A 17,334-nucleotide genomic window follows, 5' to 3' on the forward strand; every position below is an offset into this window, starting at 1 on the left:
ATTAATTTAGGGACAGGTCAAAACATTCATGGACATTTAGTTTGCTGTTGTTAGCTAATTTGTCCTGGGATATACAGTAAGGCGGTGCACAATTGGCCCAGCATCGTCCGGGTTAGGGGATGGTTTAGCCCTGACTTGCCTAGTTAAATAACTTGCCTAGTTAAATTATTTTTTAAAGTAAACATTTGGTTGTTATTTTACCTGAAATGCACAAGGCCCTTTTTTGGGGGGGGGGGGGTCTTTCAATCACACACATGGGTATATGCTCCCAAAAACCAATGAGGAGATGGGAAGGGCGGGACTTGCAGCACATCATGCGTTAAAAATAGAACCAAGTTTTATTTTAGCGCCTGGCTACACAGACTCGCGTTAACGCGGGCGGAGAGGTCAGCATATTGTTGCGGTATTGTTAGAGAGGGGTAAAGATAAACATGTTGTTCATTAGTGGCCACAAAGCCCTTGTTTAATTTTCTCTTTTCTCCTGACCAAAAACAGAGTAGCTTAGCATAAAGTACCGTACAAAGTAGCAATCGGCTATGGACAAATCTTTGCCATAACAATAGTCTGGTGATGGTGATTTCATTGATTATTTTCATATTTCACATAGGCCTATACAGCTGCATACATGTCACATGATCCTACAACCCCCCCTGCATACATGTCACATGATCCTACAACCCCCCCTGCATACAGGTCACATGATCCTACAACCCCCCTGCATACAGGTCACATGATCCTACAACACCCCCCTGCATACATGTCACATGATCCTACAACCCCCCTGCATACAGGTCACATGATCCTACAACCCCCTGCATACAGGTCACATGATCCTACAACCCCCTGCATACAGGTCACATGATCCTACAACCCCCTGCATACAGGTCACATGATCCTACAACAGCCCCCCTGCATACAGGTCACATGATCCTACAACCCCCCTGCATACATGTCACATGATCCTACAACCCCCCTGCATACATGTCACATGATCCTACAACCCCCCTGCATACAGGTCACATGATCCTACAACCCCCTTGCATACAGGTCACATGATCCTACAACACCCCCCTGCATACAGGTCACATGATCCTACAACCCCCCTGCATACATGTCACATGATCCTACAACCCCCTGCATACAGGTCACATGATCCTACAACCCCCCTGCATACATGTCACATGATCCTACAACCCCCTGCATACAGGTCCATGATCCTGCATACAGGTCACATGATCCTACAACCCCCCCCTGCATACAGGTCACATGATCCTACAACCCCCCTGCATACAGGTCACATGATCCTACAACCCCCGGCTGCATATGGGCAGGCAATATGATTCTGCTTGTTCTGGACTCCAGAGAAGTGACAATGTGATGTAATATCCCTAGTTGATACCTGACTGCTAACATGAATGACTTTCATCTCAAAATGCAGGTGTAAAACACAGTTTATTTCTGCACCGTGCTTTTTGAAAATGCTCCACTGTTTTTATAACTGTTGTGACAGGCTACATTTCTGTAGCGATTGTGCTTGTGTCGCATAAGCTTCGAACACCTACTTTTTGGGGGTTGCGTGTCAAAAAGTTTGAAAACTGCTGAGCTATCGAACAGATTGCTGATTTACTTTACAGCTATAGAAACAGGTGAGAGAGGATTGCCATAGAAACAGGTGAGAGAGGATTGCCATAGAAACAGGTGAGAGATGATTGCCATAGAAACAGGTGAGAGAGGATTGCCATAGAAACAGGTGAGAGATGATTGCCATAGTAACAGGTGAGAGAGGATTGCCATAGAAACAGGTGAGAGAGGATTGCCATAGAAACAGGTGAGAGAGGATTGCCATAGAAACAGGTGAGAGAGGATTGCCATAGAAACAGGTGAGAGAGGATTGCCATAGTAACAGGTGAGAGAGGATTGCCATAGTAACAGGTGAGAGAGGATTGCCATAGAAACAGGTGAGAGAGGATTGACATAGAAACAGGTGAGAGAGGATTGCCATAGAAACAGGTGAGAGAGGATTGCCATAGAAACAGGTGAGAGAGGATTGCCATAGAAACAGGTGAGAGAGGATTGCCATAGTAACAGGTGAGAGAGGATTGCCATAGTAACAGGTGAGAGAGGATTGCCATAGTAACAGGTGAGAGAGGATTGCCATAAACGAAAATGCAGTTTGGTCATCTCATATATATATATATATATATATATATATATATATATATATATATATATATATACATTATAAGGTTTAATATTGTTCGACAGTTCTTTTCTAGTCTCTACTTATTATATAAAACGGTCTGAGAGATGTGTGAGTTATTGCAGACAAAACAGGGATTCTGGGGAAAACCGCCTCAAGGCTAAAAGAGATTAATAGACACAGAACTCTGCAGGGGAGCGAAAGAGATAAGAGACAAGTCAGACATACCACTATAAAGCAACCTGGGGTGTGGAAAATTACTGCTGAGCCCTTAGGAAACACTGGAACTATTGTTCTCTTCTGCAAGTTTGTATTACTGTATATGCATGGGCTTGGTCTCATGAGTAGAAGGTGTTGATGTAGGCAGTTACATCAGTAGGGGTTGACTGCAAGCATATTAAAACAACTTGGACCTTTTTATGTTGCAGAACTTACTCGGAAACATGCATGCTATGTTCCCGTTGTCAACTTCTATCTGCAATTGCATTAATAAAGGTTTTAGATTGATTTACTTAAATATATTGTCTGATTGCTGATTTCACCAATAAGCAAAATGATTGACGAGGAACCTACCCTAAAAGTTGAACAAGTCATTGTCTGTACAAATAAAACAACAACAAAAATACTTGGCTTGGGACTGGACATGAAAGAGAACTCGTGACTCGACTACAACGCACGATATGGACTTGACTCGAGACTCGACCCGTTCTGTTTGGGACTCGACCCGTTCTGTTTGGGACTCGACCCGTTCTATTTGGGACTCATCCCGTTCTATTTGGGACTCGAACCCATTCTATTTGGGACTCGACCCGTTCTATTTGAGACTCGACCCGTTCTATTTGAGACTCGACCCGTTCTATTTGAGACTCGACCCGTTCTATTTGGGACTCGACCCGTTCTATTTGGGACTCGATCCGTTCTGTTTGGGACTCGACCCGTTCTATTTGGGACTCGACCCGTTCTATTTGGGACTCGACCCATTCTATTTGGGACTCGACCCGTTCTATTTGGGACTCGACCCGTTCTATTTGGGACTCGATCCGTTCTGTTTGGGACTCGACCCGTTCTATTTGAGACTCGACCCGTTCTATTTGGGACTCGACCAGTTCTATTTGAGACTCGACCCGTTCTATTTGGGACTCGACCCGTTCTATTTGAGACTCGACCCGTTCTATTTGGGACTCGACCAGTTCTATTTGAGACTCGACCCGTTCTGTTTGGGACTCAACCCGTTCTGTTTGGGACTCGACCAGTTCTATTTGAGACTCGACCCGTTCTATTTGGGACTCGAGTTGAGACTTTGACCTCGTTACTTGAGACCGGCTTGTGACTCGAATAATAGTGACTTGGTCCCGCCTCTGCTTTTTTTTACCTTGGCAGTGAGAAACGATTAGAGACTAAATATTGAGTTTGGGAAAATACTTGAAAACAGAAGATTATTTACTCACAGAGAGCTGGCTGTGAGGAGGAGACAGTTGGTTTTAATAGTAGCATCTGAGAGTGTTTCTCACTGTTCAGTGCCAGCATATCCCTGGTTAACACAGAGCATTCAGCCTTACCAACAGCTGTCTCCACACCTGATCATTCCCAGTGCTCAATGGAGCATTCAGCCCGACCAACAGCTGCCTCCACACCTGGCCAAAGTTACCACTAACTCTATGTAGACCAGATATAATGGTTATTTATCTTCATGTAGACAATGTTAACATGACAAGTTACTACTGGTCAATTCATTAAAGATGACATTCCATATGAAGAATCACCTCATTATAATAAACTTCAGTTTTATTTTTTATTTGGTCAGATGAAAATAATAAAATATAAATAACATTTACTAATTGTTTCATATGAAAATACTTTATATTGATTAAAGGAAAACTCCACCCAAAAACGATCTTTTGGCAAAATGCATCATACCGGTTGTATTTCGGGAATTTTGAAAGTTATATATCTTGAAAATTTGATTTAAAAAAGTGACATTTTGGGACTATATCAACAATGGACTAATGAAACAAATACTAAAATATTGTTTTTGAGAGGAATTATCCTTTGAGTTCACATCTCCACTTTTTTATTACAAACATTACATTTGAATGAAAGGCGACAAAATCCAAACTGACATAATGAGATGGAGTGCTATTGTTGTATCCATTCATCGTAAACGCTTTGGCTAATAAGTGACAGTACTAAACAGAACACCAGTTTGACACTAAATCATTCCATTGGGAATAGTATATATTAAACTATTGCACTTTTCGACCCCACATAAAATACCTCCCATATCCAAAGTGAACATGGAGGATAAAGAGCAGTTAGTAAATACTGTCCTTAAAACTACAACACCCAGTCCTCAATAATGTATTTCCTGTAACCAAACCCCATGTTTGATCCAAGCCAACACTCATCGTGACATTTGGCGGTTTTTAGTGGCCTTGAAACGTCAGAAAATTTGTATGTTTATTTTTAAATAGAACAAAAAGAGAACTAACTTAGGTATTAGCATATTACAAAACATTTTCTCCTGTTTCGTTCCAACTGGTACTCTATCTTCCTCTCCTCCTTCAATTATTACACTCACATCTTCACATTGTGCTCAAAACAGGTCCAGCTCAGAGGAGAGGAAAACAGCATAGGAAAAGAAAGAGAAACAAACAGCCAATCACAGCCTGAGATCTGTAGACTAGTCCTGTGGTGACGGATGAGAGGTGATGAGGGGCGGAGCCAGGGTATGCTGGGCGGAGACTAACGACAATGGCGTTACATGGTGGTGGTGGGCTGGAGTCTCAGGCAGCATGTAGCTGATCTCAGCAGCGTTTGGTCTTCAGTACGTTGAGGCCCCTCTGGTTCTTGGCCTTGAAGGCCATAACGAAGTGATGTGGGGCGACCTTCCCTTTCCCATCCTCGTCCGCTGAGCCCATGAAGATGTAGTTGAGGCCTAGTGAGATCACAAAGACAGAGGCTGAATGCACTGGCGGAACGGCTGAGACATTCAGGAAGGTAGCACATCAGCGTCTATTCAGGTAGCCTAGTGGTTAGAGCGTGGTGGGCCAGTAACCAGCAGGTAGCCTAGTGGTTAGAGCTTTGGGCCAGTAACCAGCAGGTAGCCTTGTGGTTAGAGCATTGGGCCAGTAACCAGCAGGTAGCCTAGTAGTTAGAGCGTTGGGCCAGTAACTGGCAGATAGCCTAGTGGTTAGAGCATTGGGCCAGTAACCAGCAGATAGCCTAGTGGTTAGAGCATTGGGCCAGTAACCAGCAGATAGCCTAGTGGTTAGAGCATTGGGCCAGTAACCAGCAGATAGCCTAGTGGTTAGAGCATTGGGCCAGTAACCAGCAGATAGCCTAGTGGTTAGAGCATTGGGCCAGTAACCAGCAGATAGCCTAGTGGTTAGAGCATTGGGCCAGTAACCGGCAGATAGCCTAGTGGTTAGAGCATTGGGCCAGTAACCAGCAGATAGCCTAGTGGTTAGAGCATTGGGCCAGTAACCGGCAGATAGCCTAGTGGTTAGAGCATTGGGCCAGTAACCAGCAGGTAGCCTAGTGGTTAGAGCATTGGGCCAGTAACCGAAAGGTTGCTGGATTGAATCCCTGAGCTGTGACAAGGTAAAAATCTGTTGTTCTGCACCTGAGCAAGGCAGTTTCCTGTTAAGATATCAGAGGGGTTGGGTTAAATGCAGAAGACACATTACAGTCAAAGGCATTCAGTTGTACAACTGACTAGTTATCCCCCCTTTCTCCTCTGGGTTCCATATGCAGTGTGTTTATAAACATATACTGTTTGTGGGTAGATATATTCACATTATGGATCAACGGCTGAGGGAAGGTATAGATCTTATTCCGACAGCGAGTTTTGTCGCTGACCTCAAACTCCTTCAGATGAGCTTAAAGGTGTATAATACACCAATTGTAAGCTACATTTTGTCTCAGGAACAGGAGAAATATAATTTCTTCCTTTCAGCATCTTGATAGAATGAAAATGTTCAGTTACAGACGGTATGTCTGTAGAGGTGCTGTCTTTATCAGCATCATAAAAGCTGATAGTATTTCAACCACATTAAATATTCATCCAAGCTGAACTGAAATCTTATCGGGAGCATGTTGGGTCGTTTCCACAGCTTTCTATTTCCTGACAACTCGTCAAACTGATGTCATTTCCCCTTTTTGTGTTGTTGTTGAGATATTGCATTTTCTCCCCGGTCCCTAAACGTCATTGATATGAGAAAGAAGCAGAGGCAACAGAACAAACTGCACCAATGTCAACTAGATTGAAGCATTCATTCAATCGATTTGTGACATTATTTTGGTGAGCGCGGATTATTTTGTTTGTAGGGCAACATATAACGACAGAAAAGAGGCGCTATGTATCAAATTATAAACAACTTGACTAATAAATACCAAAATGTCCGAAATTATAAGCAGAAACCTATGTTTATGAGGCAAAACAAATCATCTTCTCTGACTGTAGCCTACAGCACGTTTTCTATATTAGTTAGGTTAGGGGCGGGTGTGAGCCTCAGATTTGACACTTTCTCTCATGTAGTTGAGGACAGGTTATTACCAATTGCGGGTTGGTGCGGGTGACCAAACAACTGACCCGCACACCATAATGTATATCATGGTGAATGTCTATCATGGACTAATACCTGGTGTCATCATGCATATCATGGTGAATGTCTATCATGGACTAATACCTGGTGCTATCATGGTGAATGTCTACCGTGGACTAATACCTGGTGCTATCATGTATATCATGGTGAATGTCTATCATGGACTAATACCTGGTGCTATCATGGTGAATGTCTATCATGGACTAATACCTGGTGCTATCATGGTGAATGTCTATCATGGACTAATACCTGGTGCTATCATGGTGAATGTCTATCATGGACTAATACCTGGTGCTATCATGTATATCATGGTGAATGTCTATCATGGACTAATACCTGGTGCCATCATGCATATCATGGTGAATGTCTATCATGGACTAATACCTGGTGCCATCATGCATATCATGGTGAATGTCTATCATGGACTAATACCTGGTGCTATCATGTATATCATGGTGAATGTCTATCATGGACTAATACCTGGTGCTATCATGTATATCATGGTGAATGTCTATCATGGACTAATACCTGGTGCCATCATGCATATCATGGTGAATGTCTATCATGGACTAATACCTGGTGCCATCATGCATATCATGGTGAATGTCTATCATGGACTAATACCTGGTGCCATCATGCATATCATGGTGAATGTCTATCATGGACTAATACCTGGTGCTATCATGGTGAATGTCTGAATGTCTATGGACTAATACCTGGTGCTATCATGGTGAATGTCTATCATGGACTAATACCTGGTGCTATCATGGTGAATGTCTATCATGGACTAATACCTGGTGCTATCATGGTGAATGTCTATCATGGACTAATACCTGGTGCTATCATGTATATCATGGTGAATGTCTATCATGGACTAATACCTGGTGCTATCATGGTGAATGTCTATCATGGACTAATACCTGGTGCTATCATGTATATCATGGTGAATGTCTATCATGGACTAATACCTGGTGCCATCATGCATATCATGGTGAATGTCTATCATGGACTAATACCTGGTGCTATCATGGTGAATGTCTATCATGGACTAATACCTGGTGCTATCATGGTGAATGTCTATCATGGACTAATACCTGGTGTCATCATGCATATCATGGTGAATGTCTATCATGGACTAATACCTGGTGTCATCATGCATATCATGGTGAATGTCTATCATGGACTAATACCTGGTGCTATCATGTATATCATGGTGAATGTCTATCATGGACTAATACCTGGTGCTATCATGGTGAATGTCTATCATGGACTAATACCTGGTGCCATCATGGTGAATGTCTATCATGGACTAATACCTGGTGCTATCATGGTGAATGTCTATCATGGACTAATACCTGGTGTCATCATGCATATCATGGTGAATGTCTATCATGGACTAATACCTGGTGCCATCATGCATATCATGGTGAATGTCTATCATGGACTAATACCTGGATCATGGTGAATACATGGACTGTCATCCTGTCATCATGTATATCATGGTGAATGTCTATCATGGACTAATACCTGGTGCCATCATGCATATCATGGTGAATGTCTATCATGGACTAATACCTGGTGCCATCATGCATATCATGGTGAATGTCTATCATGGACTAATACCTGGTGCTATCATGGTGAATGTCTATCATGGACTAATACCTGGTGCTATCATGGTGAATGTCTATCATGGACTAATACCTGGTGCTATCATGGTGAATGTCTATCATGGACTAATACCTGGTGCTATCATGGTGAATGTCTATCATGGACTAATACCTGGTGCTATCATGGTGAATGTCTATCATGGACTAATACCTGGTGTCATCATGCATATCATGGTGAATGTCTATCATGGACTAATACCTGGTGCTATCATGCATATCATGGTGAATGTCTATCATGGACTAATACCTGGTGCCATCATGCATATCATGGTGAATGTCTATCATGGACTAATACCTGGTGTCATCATGCATATCATGGTGAATGTCTATCATGGACTAATACCTGGTGCCATCATGCATATCATGGTGAATGTCTATCATGGACTAATACCTGGTGCTATCATGGTGAATGTCTATCATGGACTAATACCTGGTGCCATCATGGTGAATGTCTATCATGGACTAATACCTGGTGCTATCATGTATATCATGGTGAATGTCTATCATGGACTAATACCTGGTGCTATCATGTATATCATGGTGAATGTCTATCATGGACTAATACCTGGTGCTATCATGGTGAATCATGGACTAATATGCTATCATGGTGAATGTCTATCATGGACTAATACCTGGTGCTATCATGGTGAATGTCTATCATGGACTAATACCTGGTGCTATCATGGTGAATGTCTATCATGGACTAATACCTGGTGCTATCATGGTGAATGTCTATCATGGACTAATACCTGGTGCCATCATGGTGAATGTCTATCATGGACTAATACCTGGTGCCATCATGCATATCATGGTGAATGTCTATCATGGACTAATACCTGGTGCCATCATGCATATCATGGTGAATGTCTATCATGGACTAATACCTGGTGTCATCGTGCATATCATGGTGAATGTCTATCATGGACTAATACCTGGTGCTATCATGCATATCATGGTGAATGTCTATCATGGACTAATACCTGGTGTCATCATGCATATCATGGTGAATGTCTATCATGGACTAATACCTGGTGCTATCATGCATATCATGGTGAATGTCTATTATGGACTAATACCTGGTGTCATCATGCATATCATGGTGAATGTCTGTTACTAAACCAAGGCAAACTGATGAATATATCCAGGGGAGAGTGAGTCCCCTAGTAGTGGTCCACATAGATCTGGTCCTGGGCTATACGGGCACTTCTTCAAGCCCATAGACCATATAAAACCGTTCGAGCCGCACATAACTCACTGGACCAGAGCTGTGGCTCGTTGTTGTACGACTACACACCTCGTCTGATGAACGGACACTTCTTGCAGAGGACGATGATCTTGGTGCTCATGGTTTTGCCGGCCTGCTGGATGGCCAGGTTGCTTTCTTTGTAGACGTTGATGATGGAGATGGTGGCGTACACGCTGCCTCCTCGCACCACCGCCGTGATGACAGTTCCTGTTATCACTGTCACAGAAACATGGGGAGTTTAGAGGGCTGGGATTGGTGTGCTGAACAGAACAACAGGGAGCTAAGAGGGCTGGGATTGGTGTGCTGAACAGAACAACAGGGAGCTAAGAGGGCTGGGATTGGTGTGCTGAACAGAACAACAGGGAGCTAAGAGGGCTGGGATTGGTGTGCTGAACAGAACAACAGGCGCTCAACAAAACCCGCTTTCGATTTATAGTCTGAAAACGGTGTTATCGTCATGAAATGGTGGAGCAGAACTAGACAATATTAAGTCGTGCCGGCTCTGTGTGACTCGGCTCTGTGTGACTCGGCTCTGTGTGAGTCGGCTCTGTGTGACTCGGCTCTGTGTGGGTCGGCTCTGTGTGAGTCGGCTCTGTGTGGGTCGGCTCTGTGTGAGTCGGCTCTGTGTGAGTCGGCTCTGTGTGAGTCGGCTCTGTGTGAGTCGGCTCTGTGTGAGTCGGCTCTGTGTGGGTCGGCTCTGTGTGAGTCGGCTCTGTGTGAGTCGGCTCTGTGTGAGTCGGCTCTGTGTGAGTCGGCTCTGTGTGAGTCGGCTCTGTGTGAGTCGGCTCTGTGTGAGTCGGCTCTGTGTGGGTCGGCTCTGTGTGAGTCGGCTCTGTGTGAGCCTTGACACTCGTGACGTAGGATTAAGATTGAATATCTTTCAATGCGAATACTGTGATGCTGGGACGTTTCCTGCCGTGGGGGCTTTCATCAAAATGTACTGGTTGAATAGGACATAACGAAAACCATGTGTAAACAGGAAGGAAAAGACGTGTCAGTAGAGTTGTCCGTTAGGTCCTTTTGTGTCTAGCCTAGTCATCGGAACGTGTGACGTAACGCTCTTGGCTTGATATGACTGCAGCTTGTCTGCCAATGTATTATACAATAACATGTTCCACCAACGCCACATTACTGGGCTTCACTGACAGCCAGTGAGCCAGAACCCTTTTCCCATGCAAATATCTGACGTAATCTCCCTGAGAAAAAAAAAGCATGAATAAAATACCTGCCTCATTCCATCAACAATCTGTTCAGAGAAAAAGTAACGAATAGAGGTAGTCTGAAGGACGGGGCAGCAAACTGAGGCCATGGAGTATGTTGGGGTATGTTGGAGTATGTTGGGGTATGTTGGAGTATGTTGGGGTATGTTGGGGTATGTTGGAGTATGTTGGGGTATGTTGGAGTATGTTGGGGTATGTTGGAGTATGTTGGGGTATGTTGGGGTATGTTGGGGTATGTTGGGGTATGTTGGAGTATGTTGGGGTATGTTGGAGTATGTTGGAGTATGTATGTTGGGTATGTTGGAGTATGTTGGAGTATGTTGGGGTATGTTGGAGTATGTTGGGGTATGTTGGGGTATGTTGGGTATGTTGGGGTATGTTGGGGTATGTTGGAGTATGTTGGAGTATGTTGGGGTATGTTGGAGTATGTTGGGGTATGTTGGAGTATGTTGGCTGAATTAACACTTTCTGTTAGCAACAGTTTTCCTTCAATTTACTCTGTGAGAAGAGAACTGTGTCTGTCCCACGCAAATTCACTGCCCTCTCAGAAAACCCTCAAGGAAGCTTCTGTGACGTGCTAAAACAACCCAGAAGGCCATGGGTAGTGTGTCATGATGGAGGGGACCATGACAACATGGGCTTGTTGTGGGAGGGATGGTTCATATGGACTGGGATTAATGTTAATGTGGGATTAATTAATGTTGGGAGGATTTTCTGTCACCACCCCATTGCTACTACCCTCTGTTTATTATCTATGCATAGTCACCTTACCCCTGCATACATGTACAAATGACCTCGACTAACCTGTACCCCCGCACATTGACTCAGTACCTGTACCCCCGCACATTGACTCAGTACCTGTACCAACTGTATATAGACTCCACATTGACTCTGTACCGGTACCCCCTGTATATAGCCTCCACATTGACTCAGTACCTGTACCCCTGCACATTGACTCAGTACCTGTACCCCCGCACATTGACTCAGTACCTGTACCCTCGCACATTGACTCAGTACCTGTACCCCCGCACATTGACTCAGTACCTGTACCCCCGCACATTGACTCAGTACCTGTACCCTCGCACATTGACTCAGTACCTGTACCCCCGCACATTGACTCAGTACCTGTACCCCGCACATTGACTCAGTACCTGTACCCCCGCACATTGACTCAGTACCTGTACCCCCGCACATTGACTCAGTACCTGTACCCTCGCACATTGACTCAGTACCTGTACCCCCGCACATTGACTCAGTACCTGTACCCCGCACATTGACTCAGTACCTGTACCCTCGCATATTGACTCAGTACCTGTACCCCCGCACATTGACTCAGTACCTTTACCCCCGCACATTGACTCAGTACCTGTACCCCGCACATTGACTCAGTACCTGTACCCCCGCACATTGACTCAGTACCTGTACCCCTGCACATTGACTCAGTACCTGTACCCCCACACATTGACTCAGTACCCGTTCCCCTGCACATTGACTCAGTACCTGTACCCCGCACATTGACTCAGTACCTGTACCCCCGCACATTGACTCAGTACCCGTTCCCCCTGTATATAGCCTCCACATTGACTCAGTACCTGTACCCCCTGTATATAGCCTCCACATTGACTCAGTACCTGTACCCCCTGTATATAGCCTCCACATTGACTCAGTAACTGTACCCCCTGTATATAGCCTCCACATTGACTCAGTACCTGTACCCCCTGTATATAGCCTCCACATTGACTCAGTACCTGTACCCCCTGTATATAGCCTCCACATTGACTCAGTACCTGTACCCAGCTTATATAGCCTCCACATTGACTCAGTACCTGTACCCACCTTATATAGCCTCCACATTGACTCAGTACCTGTACCCCCTGTATATAGCCTCCACATTGACTCAGTACCTGTACCCCCTGTATATAGCCTCCACATTGACTCAGTACCTGTACCCATCTTATATAGCCTCCACATTGACTCAGTACCTGTACCCACCTTATATAGCCTCCACATTGACTCAGTACCTGTACCCACCTTATATAGCCTCCACATTGACTCAGTACCTGTACCCCCTGTATATAGTCTCCACATTGACTCAGTACCTGTTCCCCCTGTATATAGCCTCCACATTGACTCAGTACCTGTACCCCCACACATTGACTCAGTACCTGTACCCACCTTATATAGCCTCCACATTGACTCAGTACCTGTACCCACCTTATATAGCCTCCACATTGACTCAGTACCTGTACCCCCTGTATATAGCCTCCACATTGACTCAGTACCTGTACCCCCTGTATATAGCCTCCACATTGACTCAGTACCTGTACCCACCTTATATAGCCTCCACATTGACTCAGTACCTGTACCCCCTGTATATAGCCTCCACATTGACTCAGTACCTGTACCCCCTGTATATAGCCTCCACATTGACTCAGTACCTGTACCCACCTTATATAGCCTCCACATTGACTCAGTACCTGTACCCACCTTATATAGCCTCCACATTGACTCAGTACCTGTACCCCCACACATTGACTCAGTACCTGTACCCACCTTATATAGCCTCCACATTGACTCAGTACCTGTACCCACCTTATATAGCCTCCACATTGACTCAGTACCTGTACCCACCTTATATAGCCTCCACATTGACTCAGTACCTGTACCCCCTGTATATAGCCTCCACATTGACTCAGTACCTGTACCCCCTGTATATAGCCTCCACATTGACTCAGTACCTGTACCCACCTTATATAGCCTCCACATTGACTCAGTACCTGTACCCACCTTATATAGCCTCCACATTGACTCAGTACCTGTACCCCCTGTATATAGTCTCCACATTGACTCTGTAACGGTACCCCCTGTATATAGTCTCCACATTGACTCAGTACCTGTACCCCCTGTATATAGTCTCCACATTGACGCTGTACCGGTACCCCCTGTATATAGTCTCCACATTGACTCTGTACCGGTACCCCCTGTATATAGTCTCCACATTGACTCTGTACCTGTACCCACTGTATATAGTCTCCACATTGACTCTGTACCGGTACCCCCTGTATATAGTCTCCACATTGACTCTGTACCGGTACCCCCTGTATATAGTCTCCACATTGACTCTGTACCGGTACCCCCTGTATATAGTCTCCACATTGACTCTGTACCGGTACCCCCTGTATATAGTCTCCACATTGACTCTGTACCGGTACCCCCTGTATATAGTCTCCACATTGACTCAGTACCTGTACCCACTGTATATAGTCTCCACATTGACTCTGTACCAGTACCCCCTGTATATAGCCTCCACATTGACTCTGTACCAGTACCCCCTGTATATAGCCTCCACATTGACTCTGTACCAGTACCCCCTGTATATAGCCTCCACATTGACTCTGTACCGGTACCCCCTGTATATAGTCTCCACATTGACTCTGTACCGGTACCCCCTGTATATAGTCTCCACATTGACTCTGTACCGGTACCCCCTGTATATAGTCTCGACATTGACTCTGTACCGGTACCCCCTGTATATAGTCTCCACATTGACTCTGTACTGGTACACCCTGTATATAGCCTCCACATTGACTCTGTACTGGTACACCCTGTATATCGCCTCGTTATTGTTATTTTATTGTGTTACCTTTTTATTCTTTTTTTACTTTAGTTTATTTGGTAAATATTTTCTTAACTTTTCTTGAACTGCACTGAGAGTTAAGGGCTTGTAAGTAAGCATTTCACGGTAAGGTCTACACTATTCTACGCATGTGACAAATAAAGTTTGATTTGATTTGACTGACACACACACACGCACACGCACACACACACACACACTGTTGACCTGTTATTGTTTGTTCCTGCTAAGTATTTGTGACAGTAGTACTGGCAGCTTTAGGTAGGGCAGCCATAGTAACAGATGTAGCATTAGCTGAGGGAAAATAGTATTTCTCTTACCGAAGTCACTGCTACAGTAGTTGCTCTCAGCGGTTCCACTTCTTTTGCATTTCTGCTGGCACAGACCTACAGAGTACTTCAGAGCTGGGGAGACATAGAGGAGAAAAAGAGAACACAGTCCCTTAATTCACATTCGAGTGATGCTAGCAAGTAGGATTTGGGTTGATTTTATTTCACCTCGAGACAATTCAGGGAATGCATTGAAATCAAACATAGGCTAATTAATTAGTATAAACACGTCCCATTGAAAACTGTAATTAACTTTGAATCCTACCAGTGGAGGCTCCCGAGAGGAGGACAGAGGAGGAAAGGGAGGACCATCTTAAATAGTGAAACATTTTGAGATGAATATATTTAACTGTAGTTTTAAGTCACCAAATAATTTATTAAAACACACTATTTTGCGATGAAGGTCTACAGTAGCCTTTAATTAACAGCAGTCTGTAAGGTAGCACCTTGGTGTCACCGGAGGACAGCTAGCTTCTGTCCTCCTCTGGGTACACTGACTTCAATACAAAATGTGTCAACGATGGTGGCTGTGTGTAGCGGTCATGATATGAAGGTTTGACTTGGAAAGTTTTTTTGCCTGTTCACAGACAGCTGATGTGTTGTGCACTGAAGTCCACAAGCGAAGGGAAAAGGTGAGATAGATGCGAGAAGGAATTATATATATATTCAACCAGCTGTTTGTATGTGGCTGCTATGAAAGTGAACTGTGTTTGCATGTGATCAAGGGTGTAATCATTGCCCCGATTCTGTTGAAAAACATTTCTTAAACGGAATGAAATGGGGATAAACATACCTGAATTCTTCCAATAGAAACTCTTGTTTGCAACTGTTGGACTAATGATTACACCTTAGATCAGCTAGATGCAGGCAAGAGTGTGCAAGTCAGTATTGAATGTGTCACTGTCTATTACCTTGATTACTCAAAATTCTCTCGACCTGTGTGCACCTACGTTGTAAACGTTCATTCATAGGCTAGGTTGCAGCAACCTCATGATGGGTATAGGGAAAATTACAGTATCATGTAGTAGCCTAAACCTATCAGTGTTACATTGAGCTGGGTGAATGGAATATGAATGACAGTCATCCAATATGCTGTAAGGTTCATTAAAAAATGTTAATCCTCCCTCATCTTAAAACGGCACCGACCACAACTGAATCCTACATAACAGATCACATTATTATTTTAAAACTTTATTAAGTTAAGAACAAATTCGTATTTACAATGACGGCCTTGCCTTGTTCAGGGACAGAAAGACAGATTTTGACCTTGTCAGCTTGGGGATTTGATCAAGCAACCTTTGGTTTAGTGGCCCAACGCTCTAACCATTTGGCTACCTGCTGCTCCACATAATATTACTATTCATAATATTCATAATAATAACACATTTAATTTGAAAAACACTTTTCTTACACCCAAGGAGCTAAAAATATGAATAATAATATTCATAAAAGCAATCCAATAATGATGTACTGTTCATGCTCAAAGTATAGGTGTGCTGCCCCAGCATGTAGCCTAGTGGTTAGAGCTATTGGACTCATAACCAAACATTTTGCTAGATCAAATCCCCAAGCTGACAAGGTAAAAATCTGTTGTTCTGCCCCTGAACAAGGCCATTGTCATATATAAGAATTTGTTCTTATGCCTTGTTCTTATGCCTTGTTCTTATGCCTTGTTCTTATGCCTTGTTCTTATGCCTTGTTCTTATGCCTTGTTCTTATGCCTTGCCTAGTTAAATAAAACAAAAATTGGTTGCTACCATCTGTTTGTTTTTTTACAATCAAAGCTACTATGGTAGTGGTATAGGGAAGACAAGAAAATGACTCTCCAACCACTGTCCAAATGTTGTTTTTACAATCAAAGCTACTATGGTAGTGGTATAGGGAAGACAAGAAAATGACTCTCCAACCACTGTCCAAATGTTGTTTTTACAATCAAAGCTACTATGGTAGTGGTATAGGGAAGACAAGAAAATGACTCTCCAACCACTGTCCAAATGTTGTTTTTACAATCAAAGCTACTATGGTAGTGGTATAGGGAAGACAAGAAAATGACTCTCCAGCCACTGTCCAAATGTTGTTTTTACAATCAAAGCTACTATGGTAGTGGTATAGGGAAGACAAGAAAATGACTCTCCAACCACTGTCCAAATGTTGTTTTTACAATCAAAGCTACTATGGTAGTGGTATAGGGAAGACAAGAAAATGACTCTCCAACCACTGTCCAAATGTTGTTTTTACAATCAAAGCTACTATGGTAGTGGTATAGGGAAGACAAGAAAATGACTCTCCAACCACTGTCCAAATGTTGTTTTTACAATCAAAGCTACTATGGTAGTGGTATAGGGAAGACAAGAAAATGACTCTCCAACCACTGTCCAAATGTTGTTTTTACAATCAAAGCTACTATGGTAGTGGTATAGGGAAGACAAGAAAA

At 43.6% G+C, this 17,334-nt stretch overlaps 1 protein-coding gene across 1 annotated transcript in view; it reads right to left on the reverse strand.

Annotated features, from left to right (window-relative positions):
* Positions 1-3,983: 3,983 nt before the first annotated feature.
* The window catches only part of LOC124017482 (procollagen C-endopeptidase enhancer 2-like), a 26,333-nt gene continuing 12,982 nt past the window's right edge, over positions 3,984-17,334 (reverse strand). Inside the window, exons 7-9 of the mRNA XM_046332694.1 lie at positions 14,892-14,975; positions 9,766-9,933; positions 3,984-5,135 (exon numbers count right to left, since the gene is read on the reverse strand). Of these exons, the coding sequence (XP_046188650.1) occupies positions 5,005-5,135; positions 9,766-9,933; positions 14,892-14,975 (383 nt within the window). The 3' untranslated portion in view covers positions 3,984-5,004. The remainder of the gene's footprint in view (positions 5,136-9,765; positions 9,934-14,891; positions 14,976-17,334) is intronic.

This window comes from Oncorhynchus gorbuscha, unplaced genomic scaffold, assembly GCF_021184085.1.
Source record: "Oncorhynchus gorbuscha isolate QuinsamMale2020 ecotype Even-year unplaced genomic scaffold, OgorEven_v1.0 Un_scaffold_2268, whole genome shotgun sequence".
Classification (NCBI taxonomy): domain Eukaryota; kingdom Metazoa; phylum Chordata; class Actinopteri; order Salmoniformes; family Salmonidae; genus Oncorhynchus; species Oncorhynchus gorbuscha.